This window comes from Anolis sagrei, chromosome 5 (assembly GCF_037176765.1).
Source record: "Anolis sagrei isolate rAnoSag1 chromosome 5, rAnoSag1.mat, whole genome shotgun sequence".
Lineage (NCBI taxonomy): Eukaryota > Metazoa > Chordata > Lepidosauria > Squamata > Dactyloidae > Anolis > Anolis sagrei.
The window spans coordinates 164821660-164848311 of record NC_090025.1 but is presented as its reverse complement, the minus strand read 5'-3'; the positions used below and the strand labels follow the sequence as shown (position 1 = coordinate 164848311).

At 42.4% G+C, this 26652-nt stretch overlaps 1 protein-coding gene across 6 annotated transcripts in view; it reads left to right on the top strand.

The window, feature by feature from the left end:
* The window catches only part of TRIOBP (TRIO and F-actin binding protein), a 96601-nt gene that overhangs the window by 21524 nt on the left and 48425 nt on the right, over window positions 1–26652 (top strand). For 5 of the 6 annotated variants that reach the window (XM_067469204.1, XM_067469202.1, XM_067469201.1 and 2 more), the window contains 5 exons: window positions 781–955; window positions 4355–4751; window positions 5937–6069; window positions 6371–7756; window positions 9436–9522. In XM_067469204.1, coding sequence (XP_067325305.1) covers window positions 781–955; window positions 4355–4751; window positions 5937–6069; window positions 6371–7756; window positions 9436–9522 — 2178 coding nt within the window. Of the gene's footprint in view, window positions 1–780; window positions 956–4354; window positions 4752–5936; window positions 6070–6370; window positions 7757–9435; window positions 9523–22118; window positions 22352–26652 lie in introns of those variants that run through there. The other variant, XM_067469207.1, reaches the window with a different exon arrangement.

Below are 26652 nucleotides of genomic sequence, written 5' to 3'. Positions count from 1 at the left end.
GCCAGTAGTGTCCAGGATGGTTTGTGACCAGTATGCTCAAAGGCTCTGTCAACAACATCCGTACAAACCTGTCAGCTTATTAAGATGTACTCTGTAGATGCTGCTCATAAGTCTGCTAACAATATCCATAGAGAAATTAATCCTTTTTACTGATGGCTTCCAGGCAATGGAGTTCTGTCTCTCTAGTGAAGTCCCTACAGCTTCAACACTTACTTAAAGGCTTTAAAAGGCAATTTACCCAATGAATTTTCTATAAATAAGTAATTTTGCTATTGCTATGTAATGGGTAAGAACCAGAAAGGTATGCCCTCTGAAGAATATGGTTCAAATCCTTGCACAACCATCAAAACTAACTGGATGAACTTGAGCAAGTTGCCCTTTTGTCAGCCTTAGAGAAGGGTACAGGTAGAACACCATTGAACATATCTTGCCAAAAAGGCCCTGTTATAGTTTCAATTGAGGAATGCCATAAGAAGGAAAATACTTGAAGGCACATAACAACAGTGATGTAATTAATAGATATAATTATGTCGCTCTTTAATTGTTTTATTGGCATCTTTTTTTGGACATGTGATAAGGTCAATGAATAAAATACATCCCTCTGTGTCTGCTTCTGATTCAAGGACTGGGAATTGCTACTTATTTAAGAGTTCTATGGTTTGTTTTTAATGGAATTGTTTTTTGTACGTGAATGTTGTATAGGTCTTATTTTTAGTCCCTTGTATGACCAATTTTCTGAAGGAGCCAAAATGATTCAAACTCTCTTTTTTTCCACCTTAGGACTGGGAAATGACCAGACTTCTTGACAGCATTTTGGGATCTGACAAAGAAGACATGATGTACTATGCAGGCCAGAAGCAAGCAGTACAACCTGAAAGCCTTCCCTCTGATAGACCTAGATGGGCTGAGGCAACATCATCTGGCAGAACAGAATCCAAGAGTCGTCTGAAAACAGGTACCTGCACCCAGTCTTAGCACTGTCTGCTGGTGCCAATCTTTATCTGCATGGCATGAACTGTGTATGTGTGTAACAATGTAATTCGTAGGCTACATATAGCCCACAATAACATTTTGTGACTCCCAGAGCCCCACCTCTGGGGTGTAGCAATTAAGAGATGTAGTGTCCTTGCAAATAAGAAATCAGCCCCGCAAATGAGTTTTTCCTAGGGTATCCAAATTGTTAGCATATCATAGTGAGACATTGAAAATTGTTCTCATCTAGACCTGCTGTATTGCTTTGCTTCCCCTGCATTTCTAAAGGTTTGGGTGAAGTTTTAAGTTACTGCGGTTTTTGACATTTGATGGGAGAAGAAATTTCTTCCTTCTTCCGCAAAAAATTAGAGTTATTTTTTTCCAAAATTAGAAACAAGCTATCAGTTTCACATATAAATGGTGATGCAGCCCCAGAGCAGAACTTTCCAAACTATGTTGCAACACATAAGTGTGTCATAGGAATGCAAAAACAACCCTCTGAGTCTGTGTGAAATAATCAATAACTCATATATTTTTTAAATACCTAAACAAAAGATTCTCATTAGATTGATTGTGTTCCCATACGTTTTATTATTAAAGGTAAAGGTAAAGGTTTCCCTTGGCATTAAGTCTAGTCAAGTCTGACTCTGGGGGGTGATGCTCATCTCCATTTCTAAGCCAAAGAGCCAACGTTGTCCATAGACGCCTCCAAGGTCATGTGGCTAGCATGACTGCATAGAGCGCCGTTAGCTTCCCACCAAAGTGGTACCTATTGATCTACTCACATTTGCATGTTTTTGAATAGCCAGATTGGCAGAAGCTGGGGTTAACAGCGGGAGCTCACCCTGCTTCCCGGATTCGAACCGGTGACCTTTCAGTCAGCAAGTTCAGCTGCTCAGCAATTTAACCTGCTGCGCCACCAGGGAGCCCCTAAACTGCATTTCATTATTACAATTTGTATATGTGTCCATATGTCTTATAAGGCATTCATTTAAACTTCGATTTAGTAGTAGTAGTAGTAGTTGTTATTATTTCTTACCCACCACTCCTCATGGCTCAGAGTGAGTTATAGCATAGTTAAAACACATTAACATTTTTTAAAATTCTAGAAAAAAAACATATTAAATGTATTTCTATAAAATATGTATATTAATACAGATTTCTGTAGTACAACTGAATTACTGTGTCACAAAATGATGCATTTCTTAAAAGTATGCTACCATCATAAAATGTTTGGAAAGCTCTTATCTACAGAATCTCATGACAGAAGAAAAGAACCCCCAGAATTTTTGATTCCTCAGCAAGGAACTCAGATCCAGTACACGGGTGAAATAAGCATATATTTATGTGCAGAACAAGATGCAGAAGGTCATGAGAGTGAACCCTGTGGTTTGGGGAATAGCAAAATTTACCGTGGAAGCTCATCCAAACCCTCCTTTTGATTTCTAAGGCTTCTCCAAGCACTGACTATCTGGCCATGAAGACAAGAAAAAAAAAACTTTTCTTAAAATGGAAGCTGAGGTTCTAGAAATGAGAGAATTCCAGATCTAGTAATTAGATTTGGCCTTAAAGCTTTGTAAAGTTACTTGGCTGGATTCTAATGCAGAACCCCTGAGCTAACATGGCCAGTGGCCATCCTGGCTGGAAGATTCTGGATGGCATTGTCCAGAACATAACGTTTTCCACCCTCTGATTCTGCCCATGGTATAATGATCTCTTGGGAGAATGGAATGCAGACACGGCCTTGGATTGGCATGGCAAACTTTTTATGCAAGGATTCTCTACTTTCACAACAAAGCCTCTCAACTGAAGAGGTACATTTTGTCCTGAAAGATGAACAAGGGTGGTGCAAAAGCTGCAAACAGGCTGTTGGCAGCAGTGGAAGCACCCTGCAATTGCTCAAGCCAACTGTCTCTCTCCAACCATCCATTTGTATGAATAATAATAATAATAATAATAATAATAATAGTACATCACATAGTCCTAGAGACTTGGGAAGTGTCCGACATGTAATCCAAACAAAAAAGTATCTAACATTCAATGCCATAATGAAAACAAACAGATCAAATCAAACCAATAAATGATCAACATCAATATAAACTTATAATGACTAACCAATAAATAAATATATTAGAAACAAAATAAAATAATTAATTAAAAAGCATAATAAAGTCTCATCAAACACATTTACTTGGTAATAAAATCTGACCACTAAAGCGCATTATAGTATAAAATAGTGTACAACCACTAACAGAGCCAGGGTGGGTTTCCAGCATCCAGTGAGGTTGTATATTAGGATGTTTTAGTCCTCCTCCTCTCCATAGACGAAAGTGTAAAGAGGGGTTTTAAAACGTTTTTAAAGGAGAGAGGGGGGCATTTTTTGTGGGGCGAGGAGGTTCCAGAGGCGTGGGGCAACCACAGAGAAGGCCCTCTTTCTTGTTCCCACCAACCACACTTGAGATGGGGTGGGATCAAGAGCAATGCCTCCTCCACTGACCACAGTGCCCACGGTGGTTTATATGTGGAGATGCGGTTAGTCAAATAGCCTGGACCCCAACAGTTTAGGGCTTTTATAGGTAAAAACCAGCACTTTGTATTTAGCCTGGAAGCAGACCGGCAGCCACTAGAGATGCCACAAAAGGGGAGTTTTCCTTTGGCTTCAACAAATTTTCAGGTTAAAATTGTCCTGTCCTTCCCTCCCTTCTGGCATTTCTTGGAGAGTCACCTTTCCCAATTGATGCTTTTCTGTTGCATTGTGTTCTCCATTTCATCACCCTAGGTAATATGGTTTGTGCTGCTTAGGACCGATGGAAGTTGTAGCCCAACACATCTGGAGAGTATTCCAGTTGAGATGAGGTAGATGTAGGTATTTTTTAACAATTGGCTATAGAGCTACACTGATTTACACACCAGTTAGTAAACAGAGTTAGTGATGAAACATGCCAAAATCAATGGGAGACTTGCGTTTTCCATCAGCATAGTTCAGGGGTTTCCATGCTACCCAATGAAGGCAAAGCACGTGCCCCCAAACAAGTCCCCTCCCCACTGCCTCCCCAGATTTCTTTTCACATATACAAATTGCATTCATATATTATAATCAGGGATAGGCCCTGAGCAATTTTTTAAAATCCTAATGATTTTTTTAATGACCCTGCAGTTTGCCACCACAACAGGATGCAGTTTGCCCCTTCTATAGTTCCCCTTGATTCCCTTTCCTCTGGTGTGGCCATTGTGCCCAGTTCTGACACAGACACAACTATGCTAAGAGAAGGGCTGCCCACACCCACTTGGCATACCATCTTGGCTGTTTGTTTGCTCCGTTCCCTCCCTAAACATTCCCATCCTTTGAGCATGAGAGGAATCTTATTTCTCTTCCTCACAGAATGCAGAACTATGAGCCAGGACGATGGGGACAGTAAGAGGAAGCGTCAAGCAGAGAGCAGCTATTTCTCTCTGGAGCGTCAGAAGTCTGACCCACCTCGGGCATCATCGCCATCCGCTGCGGGACGTAGTACCTTACCAGTCCATGGCAGTGCCAAGGCAGCAGGTGGAATGCCCGCTTCCTCTGTTAGCTCAGCAGACTCAGACATGAGCTGGAGGACAAGTGGCAGCCACGAAAGTCGGCATGGACTGATGAGGCAGGAGTACACGGTGTTGGCAGACGTGCCTAAGACGAAGCGGCTCAACCATCGGCAGGCATTTGAGAAAGACCGCAGCAGCTCCCGCACCCAAAGTCCTGGCCGAGCAGAGGTGGAACGCATCTTTGGACTTGAGCGCAGGTGAGACATAAGATAGTCAAGGTGGAGAAGGCTTTTGTTGCTATTCACTTACACAAACTATTGCAGGACTAGATTAATCTTTATGATAATATAGCATAGTGAAAATCTGTGCTATACGGAAGCCACATCAATGTCTGCTCTAGAACCAGGGGCGGCTTAACCCATTACGCAAAGTAAGCATTTGCAGTATAGTTGATTTTACCCAGGGGTGCTCTTGGGGGAAAATAGACCTTGACATATGCAAGTTGTAGTTACTGGGATGTATACTTCACCTACAATCAAAGAGCATTCTGAACTCCACCAATGATGGAATTGAACCAAATATGGCACATAGAACAGGAAATATATATCAGTGATTGGTTGGCGGGGGGGGGGGGGGGGATACTGTTTTCTGGGGAAGGGCCTATGCTTGAATCACCAGAGTGGTGACTTTTTCTTTAAACTATTTGCTTTTAAAATCCTGACTTACCACCAAAACAAACAAAATAAGGACAAACTTGAAAGTGGACATTTTCTGTATTTTTGTGGGGGGGGGGGAACCCTTCAATTTTGAAAAAGGTTTTAACCACACAAACCAAAATCTGTGTTGGGTTATTCTATGCCTTCAACTTGTTTCTGATTTATGGAGACCTTCTCAGATTGTGATTTGCAAATATCTCCCAGCGGGTTTTCACAACCCTCCACAAGTTTTTCACAAGTCTCCAGAATCCAATGGCAAAGTCACTACACCACTCTGGCTCTTCCTGTATTGGGTACTGAAGGCAAACATTGTTTGTATCATTTAAAAATAATGCTAGGTGTATTGTCGAAGGCTTTCATGGCTGAAGTCACTGGGTTGTTGTGAGTTTTCCGGGCTGTATGGCCAGGTTCCAGAAGCATTTTCTCCTGACGTTTCACCTGCATCTATGGCAGGCATCCTCAGAGGTTGTGAGTTCTATTGGAAACTAGGAAAATGGGGTTTATATATCTGTGGAATGTCCAGTGTGGGAGAAAGAACTCTTGTCTGCTTGAGGTAGGTGTGGATGTTTCAGTTGACCACCTTGATTAGCATTTAATGGCCTAGCAGTTTCAAAATCTGGCTTCACACCAGATTCTTTGTAGTGCGCTCAGAGAACCATTGGAATTCAGTTCTAATTGTAGGTAATAATAACTGCCTTCCCTTCCCACCCACCTCTTTGTTGTTAGGAAGTCAGAGACCCTGGAAGCGTTCCAAGCCCTGGAGGAAGGGCTCTTAGAGCGGCTGGACAGTAAGAGCTTGAAGCTGGCCAAGGAGGGGCGGCTTGTGAGGAGGAAGTCAAGCCCTACACTGCGCAAAGAAGTGAGTGGCTAGTCCATAAGGTGTAACAGTTGTAATAATAGCAGCAGCAATTGGCTCCCTTCCAATCCCATTTTCATTCTCAGTAAGCTTCCTTGGGCAGGCTGCCATTTCTTCTGATAATTCTTGTATCCAACTGTACAAAAGCAGGGAAACCACCAAACAGGGATGTCATGAAGGTGTGGCTAGGAGAGCTGATTTTGAACCAAAGGCATGAGATTCCCTCTCCCCGTGTTACGTTTAGCAACAAAGTGCCAGAATAGTAAATAAACAAGCCTTTCTTCTCTCTTTTTTACCTGCTTAGCCTCTTCCGGCAAACAAGAAACTGCTTTGGGAGTCTGGACAGCCCAGCAAAAGTGGAGGAGAATCGCTGCGCTCAGGGAGACAGACTCAGAGACCTGAGAGAACAGGTCGGAGCCAAGGCGAGTCTCTACGCTCGAGGAGTCCAGCTCAACAGCCTGAGAGAGAGAGCCGGAGCAGAGGAGCAGGGGTCCAACATCCGGCAGCTCCACTCTCTCAACGGGCAGAGAAGAAGAGACCAGAGGAGCCTGTGCGAACCATGAGAGTCCCCCTTTATTCTGGGAAGCAAACAGATAGTGGTCGGAAAAGCCACCCAGAGAGTGTGCACCTCAAGGTCTCTAGCAAGACCCCGGAGACCAAATGGAAGACCTGCTTGGATGTCTTGCACGTGACCAAACCTACAAAGAGTGTAGACAAGAGTCAGGTGAGTCACATGAGGCCACTTGAGAGATACAAAGAGAGTGACCGCAAGGCCAGGGGCAAACCTTTGCTCCCTGTTGATACAAGTGAGAGGGTGAGAGAAGATTCTAGAGACCGCCAAGAAGCCACACGGGCTTTGAGCCCAGGGAGGGGAGCGGCAGCCAGAGAGAAAACTGGGCAAGCACCAAGTCCTCCAAGACACAGAGAGGTTAGCAGGGGAACCCAAGGAGGGACCAGGAGCACTGTCAACTCAGGGAGAGACCTGGGGGTCACTTTGAAAAGTCATAGAGATGCCGGAGGTATGTTCAGTCATGGACGATCTAGTGGTGGAAGCCAACAAGAGTCCAGGCGCTCCCTCAGCCCTGGGAGATGTAGGGAAAGCAATTGGAAGAACCTTGAGGAGGCAAGACACTCTCCCAGTCCGGGTAGGCTAATGGAGGGTATTTGTGCGTGTTCGAGTCAAGGAAGGTGCTGTGCTTTTTCAGAGCTGTATGCAGAGAACAGCTGGAAGAGCCAAAGGGAGGCGGTGGCTGCAAGGAATCAAAGTGACTGGCCAAGCAAGGAGACACTGAGCTCTTTCACGCATAGCATGAAGGAGAGCAGTGCGTGCAAGTATTGCAATAAATCCTTCTTCCCCACAAGTCTGCCAGTCCCCGAGCAGAGGAGGACTGGCCAAGAACAACTCCCTTGTTCCATGAGACCAGAAAGTAGCTCCAGAAGCCAAGAAGGGTCCTTGTGCCATGTGCATCCAATGCAGCTCTTAGAAAGGGAGTGGACAAGCCAAGGGGAACAGCAGCATACTACAACACCAGGACAGCTGCCAGTGGAAAGTAACTGGAGAACCCACAAGGATCCGCCAGGATGGGTGGAGGAGGAGCACCAGGAGGAGCAGAGAAGATGTTCAAGTCCTATGAGACCAGAATTACAAATGGGCAACAGCTGGAACAACGAGGAGAAGCTCCTCCACCAGGTACAGACACAGATCCTTATTTTGCTTTGCTCTGGTTTTATAGACCTATCTGTTATTTAGCAAAGATACATTTTTGTCTACAACTACCAGAATCCCCTAGGCAGCATGGACTACTGGCCATGCTGTCTGGGGAGTAACTGCTCCCCACTCCTATGGCATTCACTCAGTAAAATCACTTAGAATTGTTCATAGAATCACAGGGTTGAAAGAGACCTCATGGGCCATCCAGTCCAACTTTCTCCCAAGAAGCAGGAAAATCACATTCCAAGCAGCCCCGACAGATGGCCATCCAGCCTCTGTTTAAAAGCCTCTACCACACTCAAGGGCAGAGAGTTCCACTGCTTTTTTTTTTTTTGTCGTGTCAGGAAAGACTTGAGAAACTGCAAGTCGCTTCTGGTGTGAGAGAATTGGCCGTCTGCAAGGATGTTGTCCAGGGGACGCCCAGATGATGTGATGTTTTATCATCCTTGTGGGAGGCTTCTCTCATGTCCCCGCATGAGGAGCTGGAGCTGGTAGAGGGAGCTCATCCGCCTCTCCCCGGATTCGAACCTGTGACCTGTCGGTCTTCAGTCCTGCCGGCACAGGGGTTTAACCCCCACTGCTCCTAGTTCCACTACTAAACAGCTCTCACAGGAAGTTACTCCTAATGTTCAGGTGGAATCTCCTTTCCTGTAGTTTGAAGTCATTTTTCTGCATCCTAGTCTCCAGGGCAGCAGAAAACAAGCTTGTTCCCTCTTCCCTGTGACTTCCTCTCACATATTTATATATGGCCTTCATCATGTCTCCTCTCAGCCTTCTCTTCTGCTGGCTAAACATATCCTGCTCTTTAAGCCACTCCTCATAGGGCTTGTTCTCCAGACTCTTGATCATTTTAGTCACCTCATTGCAGCACATTCTAGCTTGTCAACATCTCCCTTCAATTGTGGTGCCCAGAATTGGACACATTATTCCAGATGTGGCCTGACCAATGCAGAATAGAGGGGTAGCATGACTTCCCTGGATCTAGACACTAGACTCTTATTGATGCAGGCCAAAATCCCGTTGGCTTTTTTTGCCGCCGCATCACATTGTTGGCTCATGTTTAACTTGTTGTCCACGAAGATTCCAAGATCTTTTTCATACGTACTGCTCTCGAGCCAGGTGTCCCCCATTTGCATATGATTGGATTCAAACCCCTATTCTGTATCTTTGAATTTCATTTTTTCTGCCTAAGTGGAGTATTTTGCATTTGTCACTGTTGAACTTCATTTTTTAATTTTGGCCCATCTTTCTAATCTGTTAAGATTGTTTTGAATTCTGCTCCTGGGGTACTAACTATCCCTCCCAATTTGATACAGGAATGTACTGATATGGATTGTGTTGACTATTTTAATAGTCCAAATGTTTAATTCTATTTCAGTGTCCCTATGTTTTAGGTTACAAATCACACATTGTATTGTTAGTCGCATTGGATGTTTTTTAAGAGAGGAAAAGCAGGATCTAAATCAAGATGATGATGATGATGATGATGCTTGGATTATGGTATTCTTCCCTTTGACTTTTGAGCCAAAAACATTCTGTGTGTTTGGAAGCATGTCTCCATTGCCATGTGAATGTGATTAAGGCTTGTTTCTTGAAGGTGGAATTATTGGAAGAAAACACCTCAAATGCAGCTTTCTTTATGCAATATTCCTTTGCAGCACCAATTAGATGAAGGTGTACCACCAAAAAGTACCTGCTCTCCAAGAAGTCACGACCCTTATCTGGATACAAGCAAGAAACACAAGGTAGGCTGGAATCTAAACCAGAAGAGGATCATGGAGTCCTCCATAGATAGTTTCACAACTTAGCACACTATTGGCCATGGCAGCTTGGAGATGAAGAAATAAAGACATCTAAGACTCCTTATTATTACTTTGTAGGGCCCCCCAAGTTGTCTTGCTCGATGGTTGTTTTTATACTGTGTTATGTTGATGCTGTTTTATATTGTTTTATGGTGTTGTTTATGAATTTTAGTGTGTTATATTTTAACTATGTTGACCAGGCTTGTTCCCATGTAAGCCACCCCGAGTCCCTTGGGGAGATGGAGGTGGGATATGAAAATAAAGTTGTTGTTGTTGGTGTTGGTGTTGGTGTTGTTGTTGTTAGACTAGCTGTCTGTTGTCATGCGCTGCTGTGGCCCATCTGTGTATATGTGTTGTGTGTGTATATATATTTGGTTATATATGTACTTACGTGGTTATGCGCATGCGTTGTAATGTATTATGATTATTTTTTGGCTTTTTAAATCTCTTCCACTGTGTTTTTTCAGTGTTTTTATGAGTGATGGTTACTCATTGGCCTGATAGGTGTATTGTGTCCAAATTTAGTGTCAATTTATCCAGTGGTTGTTATGTTAATCCTACAAGTGAACATTACATTTTATTTATATAGATACTAACTGTACCGACCACATGTTGCTGTGGCCAACCTTCCCTCCCTCTTTCTCTTCTTTCTTTCTCTCCTTCCTTCCCTTTTTTCTTTCTTTCTCTCCTTCCTTCTCTTCTTCTTCCCTTCCATCTTTTCTTTCCCTTCCTCTTTCTCCCCTTTCTCCCTTCTCTACCTATTCTTGGACTGCAACTCCCAGCAGTCCTCCTGATTCATCTATCTATCTATCTATCTATCTACCTACCTATCTCTATCTAATCTATCTATCTGGAGGATTGCTGGGAGTTGCAGTCTAGGAATAGGAAATTGGAAATATGCAGGGATTGGGATGGTCTCAAAGAAATCCAAGGAGAGAAAGCTTGCAGCTTGGAAGCAATGCATTTGGATCATCCTCCTCTCCTAAAAGGCCTGGTCTAGGGGATGCCGGGAGCTGTAGTCTGGAAGAGAGTGTTGATATGCTATTGTGTGTTTTGGTTGCCAGGGGAAGTTGTTTTTGCGCATGCACTGTAGTGTCTTTTTGCTTTTTTGGCTTTTTAAGTCTCTTCTGCTGTGTTTTTCAGTGTTTTATGAGTGATGGTCACTTGTTGGCCTGTATTGTGTCCAAATTTGGTGTCAATTCATCCAGTGGTTTTTGAGTTATGTTAATCCCACAAATGAACATTACATTTTTATTTATATAGATGTGCAGTGTGCATAGAAATTCAATCATGTTTTGTTCAAACTATAATCCAGCCCCCTAACAGTCTGAGGGATCATGAACCAGACCTTGACTTAATAAGTTTGAGGATCACTGGTATAGGGCGATCCCTTGTAAACCTGGATTAACATGCAGTCCTGGGTAAATGTACTCAAACATAAGTTACATTGGTTTTAGTGGGACTTACTCCAAAGTATGGTTCTATCAGATTGGCATGCAAATAAATTTTGTCATAGAGCAAAAGAAGTGCCAAGATCTCCTTCTAAAGTAGTGCATTTCAGGCTATATCTGGTGCCTGGGTGTTGAGCAAGTAATTTTCTTTTTTTTTTTTTTTTAAATAGTTTTTTTATTGATATTTCTTTTAAAAAAGAGACAGTTACAAACATCTAAGGAACATTAAACAGTATACAGTGTATCCAGACAGAAAAAAAAAGGAAAAAACAAAAAAAACCCAACAAACCAACATACAAGAAGGAGTACATTAAATAGTCCGACAAACCCTGACCACCCTCACCTTCAGACAGACCAAAAACATGAAACATGAAACAACAATAACACATATAGACTTCCAGATCCCCCCAAAGTTGCATAACCTCTCTTTTATACTTGTTGATTTTGATATTCTCTATAAATATCTATATTTTTCTTTTCTTTCATTTGGTTGTTTTCTTTTCTCTCTTCCTTTCTTTCTTATCTTTTTGAGTCTCCGTTTTCTTTTTGAATTTACCTTTGAGAATCTCTTAAAAGTCACTAATATGGATCTCTTTATTTTCTTTTTTGATGTAATCTATAAATTTTGTCCAATCCGTTTTTTGGTAGTTCTTATCGTTTTGTGCCAATCTTTCAGTGAGCCTATCCATATTTAGAATATCCATGACTTTCAGTTGCCATTGTTCCTTGGTGGGTATCTCTTTCGTTTTCCATACTCTGGCCAGAATTGTTCTTGCCGCTGTTGTCATGTAAAAGAGAAGTTTATCTACATTTTCCTCCATCTTACTGTCTGTTATACCTAATAAGAAGGCCTCTGGTTTTAATTTAATTTTTGTCTGTAAGATGGTCTCTATTTGTTTTCCTATTCGGCGCCAGTATTCTTTAACTTTCTTGCACTTCCACCACATGTGGATGAAATTCCCCGTTTTTTCCCCGCATTTCCAACATTTTTCTCCTGTTTTTCCTTTGTTGATCTTTGCTAATACTTCTGGTGTTAAGTGCCATCTATAGAATAACTTGTACCAGTTTTCCTTTATTTCTGCTGCATACGAATACTTCAGCTTTTTCCGCCATATTTTCTCCCACTCTGCCATGGATATTGGTCTCTCTACATCTCTAGCCCACTGCACCATGTTGCTTTTTACCTGTTCTGTTTCCGTATTCCATATTAGTAGTTGTTTGTAAATCCTGCTTATCCTTTTTGTGTCTATTTTTATCATCTTGTCCCAGAACCCCTCCTTTATTTCAAAGCCTATTTTTTTATCTATGTTGAAGTTTTCCCTAATTTGGAAGTAATGATACCATGTAATAGTTGGATCCAGTATCCTTAGTTCTTCCAGTGACTTAAGTGTCGCTCCCTGTGTGTTTATTTTCAGTAGTTGTTTGTATACTAGCCATTTATCTCGGGGTATTTCTTTAATATGGTTGGCCTCATTGGGTGAGAACCATAGTGGTGTTCTTATATATAATCTATCCTTGTACCTATTCCATACTTGGATTAATCCAGATCTTATCACATGGTTCTTAAAGTTTCTCTCCTTTTCTGCCCTGCCCCTCCAAAGATATCCATGCCAACCCTGGACTAAATCAAACCCTTCCAGGGTTAGTAATTTCTTCTTCTCCAGTGTTGTCCATTCTTTTATCCAATCCAAGGCAGCCGACTCATAATAGAGTTGAAGGTTGGGCAGGGCAAGTCCCCCTCTATTTCTGTCGTCCGTTAGATTAACAAAGCTTATCCTATGTTTTTTTCCCTGCCATATAAACTTTCCTATGTCTTTGTGCCATTTTTTTATCATTGTTTTTGATCTTACTATTGGAAGGGTTTGGAATAGGAACAGGACTTCTGGTAGTATATTCATCTTAACAACTGATATTCTCCCAAGCAATGATAGGTTTAGATGTTTTCTATCAATTGATCTGGATTCATGGGAAGGGAAAATGGTGCAGTGTGGTGTACTAAACTGTGAAAGGTACTTGGTGCCTGGTCTTGGAAATATTATTGTTTCTCACCACAACTTCCATAGTCTCCAGACAGCATGGCTGCTGCAAGATTTGGGTAGTTGTGCTTAAGAAAAGCTCTGGTTCAATATGTAGTACTGGGAAATCCAAATAGTACGGGGAATTATTTTTCTTATTGTGCGTGCTGATGTTTCTCTTTTTTATTCTGGAGATAAGTACATTGCTGAAAGGAAGGGCAAGCACAGTGCAGTGTTTATTGTAAGTGAAAGGTGGGTTGGTTGGCATTTCTGGCCGCTCTCATTGTGTCGAATTCACATACTTTTCGTAAGGTGTCCCTCCACCCCTCCTGCTTCTGAACAAGCCTCTGCTCGAAATGCAGCTGCAAGAGAATGATATGTATTTTCCTGGGTGCCTTGGGCAAACCTAGCACCTGCACCTCTTCTCTTCCAGACATAGCTTCCACCCCGACTGAATCTGCAGCATGCTTCAATCACAACAGCAGTCAAGGACATAGCTTGGGAGGTCAATTAATCCCTTATTCGGAGACTAAAGTGTCCCAAGGCCAGAATGTCAGCAGGGAAAGGCCTTGGCTGAGCCTTGAGATTATATTCTGGGCTTCACAGTCAACAACATTTCTAGATAAATTGGAGGAATCTTTGCAGCTGTTTGGTCTGTCTCAAACTAAACAAATTAAGTCATAACTAAATACCGAGGCACATCTTTGAGTGGTGTGATCATGCAAGGAATTGGGCTCAATTAGCATTTTTTCTAGAGTTACTGTTAAACCGATGTGGGACAACTTTGGCTTTCCGTATGTTTCAACTAGAACTTCTGCAATTCTTTACTTTAAGCTGCAGGGGGCGGGGTTCTCAGAGTAGAGTTCGCACCACATCTGGAAGGATGCCATAGAAAATCAGCATCTTTCATGATAAGTTACATTGTGGATTGATGGTGGGAGGAGACCTATATAGTGAGTAATCATGTCTTGACTTACTATGGCATTGGCCTATATATTCTTTTGATGTCTTCCCACTCTGTGATTATACAAGAAGAAAAGCTACAATTATGAAATTCCTAATATCTAGGGTAACATGGGAGTATTTTTCCTTATATAATAATATTCCTGCAGAGGAAATGTTTTATGCAAATAGTGTTGATTGTGAGATATTAGTGTTCTACATGCATTTTAAATTTCTATGGCCTAAATTCAATTGGAAACAGAACTAGAATACACACAGTAGTTCCGTCTACACACAGTTGAAATGTATGTAGTGGTTTGAAGGTTGTGTTAGGGCATGTAAAAATCAGTTGGTGAGTGTGTTAATTGAAAATGCAAAGCACAAAGCTGATTGGTTGAGCCATGCTAGATGAGCCTGGGAGTTTTGGCATCAGTTACGTATTTAGGCTTTACCTGTGCAAGAGTTTACAAAAGAGACAGTTCTTGCTTCATGTGCTGCTGGAAGACAATCTTCCACATGGATACCTAAAAGCCATTTGAATCTCTCTAAAAGGACATTGTGTGAGTCAGTGCAACTGTTCTCATATGATTGTATATATTATACTCTTCATTACAAAGAGTAAACTCTTTGTTCTTTACTGATCATCTGCATGGCATATTTTCTTTCTCTGGTAAGACACTGTGTGGACTGGTAAAACATGTCCACACACGAAAAACGTACAATTTTCATTCTGCCATAGGTTGGACTAGGGCTCTGGGAGACCAGGGTTGAGAGTTCACTATTGAACCTTAGTCTGAGGAAGGAAATAGTAAACCTTCACTTAAAAGTCTTGGCAAGAAAATGCTGTAACAAGTTTGTCATAAATTCTAGTTGACTTGAAAGCACAGAACAACAACAAATCCAAGCAATTGATCTGTTTAGTTCAGTGCTCCCTTTTGTGTGTTGTCATGGGCAACGTTTAGATGGTTGGATGAAAGAACCTTTTAAACATGGAGGGTCAACTTGTGGAATTCAGAATTATCAATGGTGATGTCTAGGGATGGGTCATGAATGTTATGACAAGCAACTCACAAAATTAAAAAGTATGCTGCAATTGAAGCACAGGAATACATTTGGGAATGCACGTTCTCATCATGTCATCCCCATATTCATCTCTCGAAGATGAGTTCATACCATAGGTGGATGTGTTGATTGGTGTCAGCACTCCAATTTTAGCGGTTTTCATCTTGGCTATGAGCACATCTTTTTTTAAAGCTAAGGGCATTGGTTACCTATTCAAGACTTGATGTGTCACATAATAGAAACAATACACAACAAACACTACGTTCTTTCTGTAAAAATTATTTTCCCCTAGCTTCAGGCAAGATTAGGAGGACCAAAGATGTCTAAGGGATGGTGGGTTTTATCAACAACTATGCTGATCAAAAAATCCTGGTATGCACTGACTCCACTGGGCTGGATAGTTAAAGTGAGATGGGTAACTTAAGCTTAAGGTGGAGGTAGGGAAAGTACTTTGCTGGAACAGTCACAGCGCCTGGCAGATGGGAGGCAGGGGCAGATGCTTAGCTCCTATTGTTTGGTCTGTTGAACAGTATTGTTGATGTTAAATGCAGCCTATTAAGTGTCTGCTGAATTGAGGTAAGAAAGCAATTAATTATTTTCTCTAACAACAACAACAACAACATAATAGGTTCTTGTGGGTTTTTTCGGGCTATAGGGCTATAGGGCCATGTTCTAGAGGCATTTCTCCTGACGTTTCGCCTGCATCTATGGCAAGCATCCTCAGAGGTAGTGAGGTATATACCGTTGCCCATAGATGCAGGCAAAACGTCAGGAGAAATGCCTCTAGAACATGGCCCTATAGCCCGAAAAAACCCACAAGAACCTAGTGATTCCAGCCATGAAAGCCTTCGACAATACAATATAATACTTTATTTGTATTCCGCCCTATTTCAAGGGAGCTCAGGACAGATTCCAGCATACACAAACACAAAGGCAAACATTCAATGTCTAGAAACAACGAAATACAGATAAAGGTAAAGGCTTCCCCTTCTGGCTCTAGAGGGTGGTGCTCATCTCCATTTCTAAACCATAGAGCCAACATTGTCCGTAGACACCTCCTAGGTCATGTGGCCGTCATGACTGCTGTTTACCTCCTTGCCGAGACAGTACCTATTAATCTACTCACATTTGTATGTTTTCGAACTGCTAGGTTGGCAGAAGCTGGGGCTAATAGCAGAAGCTTAGCCTGTGCCGCAGATTCAAATCACCAACTTTCCATTCAGCAGCTCAGAAGTTTTACCTATTGTGCCACTGTGGCCCTTAGTAGTTTCGCAGCTTGTCCAAACTGGTTTTAAAATGCATTTTTAAATCTACGTGCCCTTATCGATGACATATTAAATACCAAAGACACCAGATCCAACCTGATCTTGAAAGCTAAGCAGGGTAATTTCTGGTTAGTCCATGGATGGGAGACCAATGAATATCAGGTGTGTTGTAGGTTGTATTTCAGAGAAAGTAATGGGCAAAACAATTGAGTATGCCTAAGAAAGTCCTATGAATTTCATGGGGTTGCCATAAGTCAGTAGGCAACTTGAAGACACAAACTCATTCGATGCAATGCCTACCTTGAAATAAATTGTTGATGCTGTTAGGTCTCTTCAAACCTACTCTCAGTTATGTTGACCCTATTCTAAGCCTTTCTTACAATATTTATTTTGTGTAGGAGGTTTGCCATTTCTTTCCTCTTGAGCTGAGGGAGTGCGGTCTACTCAAGGTCTTTTTTTATCATGTTAGAAGTTACTTGAGAAACTGCAAAGTTGCTTCTGGTGTGGATAATTGGCCATCTGCAGAGACGTTGCCCAGTGAATGCCCAAATGTGTTACCCTCCTGTGGAAGGCTTCTTGCCCCATCTCGAACCATCGGCCTTAAGATCAGCAGTTCAGCCGGTGCAAGAGTTTAACCAATTGCGCCACAGTGGCTCTACTCAAGGCCACCCAGTGAGTTTTCATGGCTTCTGAGACACTCTGAAGTACATCAGCCATGTCCTGGTCCAGTCCTTAAACCACCATATCATGTTGCCTTTTCGCTTGTAGTTAAGACTCACAGCTAAATGTGTACAATACTGCTTAGGCTGTCCTCTTCTAGAATGGACAAAAGTCTTTTTCTTAGCTTGTGTATCCTTCCTGATTAATAACTTTAGTCATCTTGACCACATTCAAATCTTGTTTGACCTCTCATGCCGCAGTTTTCATCTGTGAAATGTTGGACAGTATGTTGATGTTATGTAACTAGGTCTGTTTATGTGTATGCTGCTCATTTGTGTAACCAAGAAAAGTGATAGGAATCATAACAGATGGGGCAGTGGGGAGGTTGTTGCAGTTCATTGGAGACTGCAGCTGGTAAACGGGACCTTTCTCCTGATGCAAAGCAGCACAGCTAAGAAAACTGTGAAATTCAGCTGTAAGATCACATTTCTGTAAAGGGGGTGCGAGGGGAGGTTTGTCCAGTTTATTTGATATGCTCCACACTGAGGACCCTGTTTGGTTTCCTTGGTAGTGCTTTTCACAAGGAGCCGATGGGCTAACCTTGTAACATGCTATCTTTCCCTAGGGTGGAAATCATGTAGCCTGAAGATGGGGTTCCTATGCATAGTTTGCCCCTGAAAGTCCCAACTCTTCTCCCTTTTACTTGAAAGCCCACACAGCAAAGGAGACATTCGATGAGATGAAAGAGGTTTATGGGGATGATTTCCCCACTATATGATGTAGTCAAGGACTGGCATCATCAATTCCAATGTGGTCGGGCTTTGGTGGGAACAGTTCCAATTCCAGGGTGACTCCAATGTGCTATTGATGAACACACCATCTTCAAGTGGAGGTTGCCATTTTGGAAAATCACAGTTTAAGCATTCACCACCTAGCCAAAATGTCAAGATTAATGTGGGTCCGTGGAAAAAATTATCCAAGACCATCTTCACATGCATAATCTATCTGCTTGCTGGATCCCCTGGCTGCTCACACCTTTCCAGAAGCAAGAACGAGTTGAATGCTCTCGGGCTCTATTGACAATGTGCCATGGAAACCAAGAGGACTTTTTCAACAGACTGATCACACAGAATGGAAGCTGGGCCCATCACTATGATCCTGACTAAAATCCAGTCGATGCAATGGAAGCATCATGACTCGCCACCTTCAAAGAAGGCATGTGCCCAACTCTTGGCAAGCAAAGTCGTGCCCACAGTATTTTGGAACCAGCACGGAGTAGTATTGATGGATTTCCTAGCAAGGGGCGCCATGATCACTGGGGCATACTATGCTTCACTGCTGCAGAAATTGTGGGAGGCCATCAAAACCAAGAGACATATGGCATACTCACCAAAGGTGTCCACCTTCTGCAAGACAATGCACCAGTTCACAACTTGCATGTTGCCCAAATGGAAGCATGCTCCTGTGGCTTTGAAATTCTACAGCAGCCCCCTTATTCACCCGACCTTGCACCATTGGCCTTCCACTTCTTTCCAACAATGAAGTTATTTTTGAAGGGCAAGCATTTTTCAGATGCTGGGATTCTGATTCCCAAAGTTACAACGTGGCTTTTGAAGCAACCTGTTGACTTCTACAAGTGTTTACAATTGCTTAAAATGATGGGAGAAGTGTGTGTCCCTAGGTGGCACCTATGTAGATAAGGACTAATAACTATGCCAAGTTTCATTGCTCTCAGTCCACAGGAAGTGGGTCAGGGGAAATCTTTAATGAACGCCCCTCGGAAGTCAAAGACAAGGGAAACACCAATGCTGTCCTGGCTGCAACCATCATTTCTCCACCCAGGTTTTGAAAAGTTCTTGAAAAGAGATAGCCTGGGACTCCTATTTTGATTCAATGGGGGAACACTGAAATGCAATCTATCAGCTGGCATTCCTCTCTTATTGCGGTGGGAGGGAAGAACACAAGAAATCTTCCTCCCTTTCCCCTCTTGATAAGAATGATAGAAGAAACATGGCAGGTATGTGCTATTGGAAGGTATGTTGCTTTTCAGTATTTTTTCCATGTTTAAGTATTACGGCATACCTAACATTCTCTCAAAGGCACATGTTACGTGTCCACAGCAGATTTAGGAAAGTTGGGAGAAAAGGTTAGTGTGGTTAGTTAATTATTAACAAGCTTAACAATCTAATTAAGCGACATTTATGTTACAAGTGGGGAAATGCTAACTATCCAGTTTATGCTGAGCTATAATTCAAGTTTAAGTTAAATGCTTCCTCTAAAAGGCTTACCACAATGAAACTGAAAAATGCCATCCATGATTATATTCTTACTTCTCCTTGGAATTCTTTTGTATTTAGATGTTGAAGGGAAAAACTGTTTGAATTTCTGAAAAGGCCATTTCTTGTTCACCCCTTCAACAACCATTCTTTTCTTTTCTCTTTTCCCTCTTAAAATTTTATGTCCTTATCTATGCTTCGTTTAACTTGTATGCTTGAATCTTGTGATCTAAACTTTTTGGTGCCCCAGCCATGAATGCTTGACTGACAAAACAGCAAGATTTTTTTTTGCAAAAATCAAAAAGAACTAAGCTTTAGGTAAATCGCCAACTAAAAAATGTAGTATTAACACTGAGTCTGGTGTTAAGTTCACGGTGAGATTCCTACTTGTCTATTGTTTAGTTACTGTAAGTGTTATACCCTGCCTTTTTCTTTTAACTGGGACTCTAATCGGGTTTCCCCATTTCTTTTGAAAACTTCTAATTTAACTGATTTTAATGAGTACGCTTTATGTACATGGATAATTTTTTAACGTGTGAACAAAATGTCAAAATGCTCCATCCTCGTGTATGAATTACTGCAGTTAAGTTAGAGGGTCCTGTGGTGGCGGCTCCTTCTTTGGAGGCTTTTAAGGAGAGGCTGGATGGCCATCTGTTGGGCGTGCTTTGAATGCAATTTTCCTGCTTCTTGGCAGGGGGTTGGACTGGATGGCCCACGAGGTCTCTTCCAACTCTATGATTCTGTGATCACCCTTTTCAAAAAGGGGGAAGGAACAGACTGTGGAAATTATCGAGGCATCTCCCTTCTAACCTCCGCTGGGAAAATCCTCACAAGAATCCTTGCAAACCGCCTTCTGCCCCTCTCAGAAGACACCCTCCCAGAATCCCAGAAAGGCTCCTGCTCCTCCAGAGGAACAGTGGACATGATCTTCACTGCACGCCAGCTCCAAGAAAAATGCAGGGAACAAAACCAACCTCTGTACATGGCATTCATCAACCTTGCAAAGGCATTTGACACAGTGAATCGCAGTGCTCTTTGGACCATCCTCCAAAAAATCAGGCGCCCTGAAAAATTTGTGAACATCCTGTGGCTCCTCCATGATGACATGATGGCAACAATCTTGGACAGCAATGGCTCCCAAGGTGGAATCTGGTGTCAAACAGGGATGTGTTATTGCCCCAACCTTATTCTCCATCTTCATTGCTATGATACTGCACCTTGTTGATGGGAAGCTTCCCACTGGAGTGAAAGTCATCTATCGGACAGATGGCAAGCTATTTAACCTCAGCAGACTGAAAGACTAAATCAAGGTCACAACAACATCTGTTATAGAACTCCAATATGCTGATGATAATGTGGTCTGTGCTCATTCAGAAGAAGATCTACAAGCCACTGTTTTAACACCTTTGCAAAAGTATAATAAAAGCTTGGCCTCTCACTGAGAAAACCAAAGTGCTCTTTCAGCAGGCACCAAACAATCCCTCCGCAATGTCAAAAATACAGCTTAACATTAGAAAATGTTAAAAGGCGAAAGATTTATACGATCTGAAGAGAAACACTGAAATACACTATCTGAGCTCTGCAAGTGCAGCATTCTTCTAAACGAAGCAGAGAGTGTTTGAGGATCGGGACATCCGTAGGGATACCAAGGTGCTTGTTTATATAGCATTGTCCTCCCAGCCCTGTTAAACGCCTGCAAAATGTGGACCGTCTACAGACATCACACTCAACTCCTGGAACAATTCCATCAGCACTGCCTCTGGAAAATCCTGCAAATCTCTTGGGAAGACAGGCAGAGAAATGTCAGCATGCTTGAAAAACCAAAGACCACCAGCACCGAAGCAATGGTCCTACATTATCAACTGGACTGACCACATTGTCCAAATGCCCAATCACCATCTCCCAAAACAGTTACAATACTTCCCACTCAAGAATGGAAAATGGAATGTTGGTGGAAAGGAAAAGAGAGTTAAAGATTGGTTTAAAGCCAGCCTTAAAAACTGTGTCATAGACATCGAGAACTGGGAAGCCCTGGCCCTTGAGCACTCTTAACTGTAGGTCAGCTGTGACCAGCAGTGCTGCGGAATTGGAAGAAGCATGAATGGAGGACAAAATGGAGAAATATATCAAGAGGAAGGTGCATCAGGCCAACTGTGAGACCACCATCCATCTGGAAACTGATGTCCTCACTGTGGAAAAATATGCGGTTCAAAAAAAGGTCTTCTACAGACCCATTGCCAAAATCCTTGCTTGGAAGGCCATCCTACTTGGACACGAGTGATTGCCAATGATGATGAATCAGTTCGACACAATGGGAGTTATTGGCCAACATTTCTGGCATATAGAATATTTCTTATGTAACTGCTGTTTTTCATGGTTATTGTGGAGCTGTATGGCTCCAGATGTACTTGTGTCTCACCATGCAGGAAGTTTAATGTTTTATTGTTTTTGTTTTTTGCCAGAATTGTTATTTTAGCTCTCACTATGTTAACATTTTCAAAGGGGTAGTTATGTTCATCCATTGCAGTAAAAAGTCTTAATAATTGTTGGTGCATCTATACTGTAGAATTAATGCAGTTGGACACTGCTTTCACTGCCAGGAACTGTGGAGGCCCAAAAGTTGGGAACCACTGGTGTAGATGCAACCTAGGACTCCAGGGCGCCTCTTTTACTTTTTCTGGCTCCTGTGTATCCTTCCTTTTTTTTTTAATCGCGTCTTCTCATTGGGTAGTCCTCCTAGCCTTTTTTTTTTTACAGCCAAACCACGCCCCCTTCCCTTTTCCTCAACTCCCATTGGCCGGAGCCTGCGAAAGTTCCAGTTCGATCCATTCCGATTGGCTGCGACGCGCCCTCCCAGGAAGTTTTGAAGGAAGAGAAAGGAGGAAAGGAAAAAAAGTTTCCTCGGGGCGGATAGAAGGGGTTAGACCAGAGCGAGCCGGAGAGAGAGAGAGAGAAAGAGGCGGGAGCCGGGAAATGGACATCGGGGGCGGTGGCTGCTCTTTCTCTTGCGGGCGGTGACTTGGGCTTCGCTGGGTCTGGCTGCGTTTACACCGCGAAGGCAGGGAGGCTGGGAGCCGTTCAGTTTAGCCTGCGGCATGACGGTAAATTGACTACGTTTTTCTGCTGTATAACAAGAACTGGAGGGAAAATAGGAGTGTATGATGCTAAGAGAGTCCCCCCCCCTTTTTAATGGTACCCCTTTCCTTTAACCTGGAATACATTTACAGCAGGCATGGGCCCTCCAGGTGTTTTGGACTTCAACTCCCACAATTCCTGACAGCCTCAGTCCCCTTCCTTTCCCCCTTCAGCCGCTTGATTAGCCTTTAATAGCCTAGCAGTTTCAAAGTCTGGCTGCTTCCTGCCTAGGGGAATAATAATAATAATAATAATAATAATAATAATAATACATTACACAGTCCTAGACACTTGGGAAGTGTACGACTTGTGATTTTGTGATACGAATTCCAGCATAGAGAGGAGATTCCATCTGAACACGAGGAAGAACTTCCTGACAGTGAGAGCCGTTCCGCAGTGGAACTCACTGCCCCGGAGTGTGGTGGAGGCTCCTTCTTTGGAAGCTTTTAAACAGAGGCTGGATGGCCATCTGTCAGGGCTGATTTGAATGCAATATTCCTTCTTCTTGGCAGGGGGTTGGACTGGATGGCCTATGAGGTCTCTTCCAACTCTATGATTCTATATATATCTCGTTTGCTGTGACATACTGTGTTTTTGTGTCAGTAAAATAATAATAATAATAATTTTATTTTTATACCCCGCCTCCATCTCCCCAAAGGTACTCTCAAGGCAGCTTACATGGGGTCAGTTCCAATAGTACATATAAAACATAGCACATTAGAATCGCATCAACAGAACCAATGTAAAAGAATGAAAACAACAACATTAAACAATATAGAAAACAAAACATCAGGGCCAACAACAAATCGTAAAATTCAGTGTCTCACCGTGGGTGGGAATCCTTTGTTGGGAGGTGATTAGCTGGTCCTGATTATGTCCTGTCTGGAATTTCTGTGTTTTTGAGTGTTTTTTATTTACTGTTATAATTTTAGAGGTGTTTTAATACTGGGCACCAGATTTTGTTCATTTTCAAGGTTTCTTCCTTTCTGTTGAGATTGTCCACATGCTTGTGGAGTTCAATGGCTTCTCTGTGTAGTCTGACATGGTGGTTGTTGGTGTGGTCCAGCATTTCTGTGTTCTCAAATTAATATGCTGTGTTCAGGTTGGTTCATATATTTTTTCTTGATTCATATATTGTGATAGTGGAGATCAATCTGTATGTTCCATTGTTTCCCTGGAGATCCTGACATAATGAATTAATTTGTGCATTTTCATTATATCTATTATTTTTTAAATCCTTTGATCTGCGGTTGGTAGTTTGTTCGTTCTCCAGTTTTAAGCATATATTATCCTGGCTGCTGTTGTGAGATATGTACATAATTTCGCTTTTTCATTATTTATTTCAAGGTCTATTTTTCCTAATAAGAAGAATTCAAGTTTAGGTTGAAATCTGATGCCTAGGATTTTTTGGATTTTCCCCTGTATTTTTCTCCCAATATTTCTTTGCTAGCTTATAGGTCTGCCACATATGGAAAAAGGTTTCCTTCTGTGCTTCGCATTTCCAACATTTATCTTTAAAATTTTAATATTTTTATGGTGTCAAATATCATCGGTACATCGTCTTGTACCAATTTTCTTTAAGATCATATTCATATGTATAAAGGTAAAGGTTTCCCCTGACATTAAGTGTAGTCGTGTCCAACTCTGTGGCATGGTGCCCATCTCCATTTCTAAGCTGAAGAGCTGGCGTTGTCCATAGACACCTCCTAGGTCATGATTGCATGGAGTGCTGTTACCTTCCCACAGAAGCAGTACCTATTGATCTACTCACATTTGCATGTTTTCGAACTGCTAGGTTGGCAGAAGCTGAGGCTAACAGCAGAAGCTCATGCTACTCCCAGGATTCAAACCACCAACCTTTCGGTTACCAAGATCATCGGTTTAATCCACTGCACCACCATTTTAACTTTTGTTGAAGGCTTTCATGGCCAGAATCACTGGGTTGTTGTAGGTTTTTTGGGCTATATGGCCATGTTCTAGAGCAGTGGTTCTCAACCTGGGGTCCTCAGATGTTTTTGGCCTTCAACTCACAGAAATCCTAACAGCTGGTAAACTGACTGGGATTTCTGGGAGTTGTAGGCAAAAAACATCTGGGGACCCCAGGTTGAGAACCACTGTTCTAGAGGCATTCCCTCCTGACGTTTCGCCTGCATCTATGGCAAGCATCCTCAGAGGTAGTGAGGTGAGGATGCTTGCCATAGATGCAGGCGAAACGTCAGGAGAGAATGCCTCTAGAACATGGCCATATAGCCCGAAAAAACCTACAACAACCCATTTTAGCTTTTTATTCCAGATTTTTTCCCCATTCTTCTAATTTTATTATATGTCTAATACTTGTTGCCCATTTCACCATACAATTTTTAATTTGTTCTTCCTCTGTTGACCACAGGCCAAGAGGGTGCATGTAGTGTCCTAGATACTTTCAACTTTAATTGTTTTCTGTGACTTTAACTGATCTGTTTTTAACAATTCTATGTTTATTGTTTAATGCTTATACATTGTAGGGTTTAAATTTTGTTTTTTGAAATCTTGTGAGCCACTTTGAGTCTCATTGAAAAGAGGAAAGAGGGGTATAAATAAATGCTGTTATTATTATTATTCCCTCTCACTGCCACTTGTAAGTAACCAGGAAGAGCCATTGAGTCTGCGAGTGGGGCAGGGAAATGCTGTTTGCATATCTAGGGAGGGATCTCTCTGCCTTCCCTCCTGCTTCTTGGAGGGCCAGGAGAAGCCTGCTTTTCAGAGCTTTCCTCCCCCATCTTGGCCTCCTGGGGTGGGCGTGCTTCGAGTAATCTTGGAATGGAGCAATCGCTTAGATTTGGAGATGAACATTATGCTGATTTGGGAAAGGTTCCTGGACTCCTTGAATTTTTCTACTGTCCGTAGCTGTGTGTTCTTTCCTCCTCCTTTACTATAGTAGGAACAACGTGTTAGAGAATTTTGTTCTTCACTTTACAAGCAGCCAAAGGAGAGATTTATTATTGGAAAGGCCTGGCCTCTGGGCCTGTTTCACCTCGTAGCCTTCCTGTTTGCTTTCCAGTTCTGTACGTGTGTGGGATTTTCCACCTTTTCTTCTCCGATCACTTTTTCCCCCTGTTTTTATTCTTCTGTCCCCTTTTTATGAAGGTGTTGAGTATCAAAACAAAACTGTTGCATGAATTGAAGCAGTGCTTCTCAGCCTATCCGATTTAGACAGTTTGTTTTTAATTATTTTTTTCCATTGAGACAACAACCAGGACTATCTTTCTGCCCATTGACTATATTCTATATTTCATGAAAACACACCAGAGATCTGCAGCCAATACCTTGGGACTGGCACTTGTCCTGGACTTTGAGTAGCACTGAATGAAAGTGGCATAGATTTCAAATATGCCCAAAACAGTAGGCCCAACTGATATTATAAAACAATATTATAAGATTCAGTATAATGGATTTCTACCATCGTGGGATGGAACCCCTGGTGGCACAATGGGTTAAACCCTTGTGCTGGCAGGACTGCTGACCGAAAGGTCGACGGTTCAAACCTGGGGAGCAGGGTGAGCTCCTGTCTATCAGCTCCAGCTTCCCATGCAAAGACATGAGAGAAGCCTCCAACAGGATGGAAAACATCCAAGTGTCCCCGCACAATGTCCTTGCAGACGGCCAATTCTCTCACACCAGAAGCAATTTGCAGTTTCTCAAGTCGCTCCTGACACACACACACACATATATCGTGAGAAGGGCAGGAATGGGAAAACTTACCATTTTGGAGTTCTGTTCCCAGAATCCTGCTGCAACCATGGATCTGAGAGTTAAAATCCAAGAAATAATGTTTCTAGGCACTAAGGAGAGGACTGTTTTTGAAGGGAAGATGAACATGGTGGTATGTGTACTATCAAAAGTGGGACAGGTAGTGGTGAGACAACCACAAAGTTTGGTCTGGAAGTGTCTGTTTTTCTGGGCTTTAGCAACAGATGTAAGGATGGGCAGTTTTCTTAATGACGTGTGACCCAACAGATTGTATGTAGCTTGTCAACCATGTGCTGTGTCTTTGTGCAGTTTCTTTGGCCTGGCTTCTAAAGAATTGTGCCAGTTGCAGCATATTCCTTCAGATACGTTGTAATTGAATCATAAAGGTTTCCCCTTGACTTTAAGTCTAGTCCCGTCCGACTCGGGGGGGGGGGGGTGCTCATTTCCATTTTTAAGCCGAAGAGCCAGCATTGTTTGTGGCCAGCATGACTGCATGGAGCGTTGTTACCGTCCCGATGAAGCAGTACCTATTGATCTA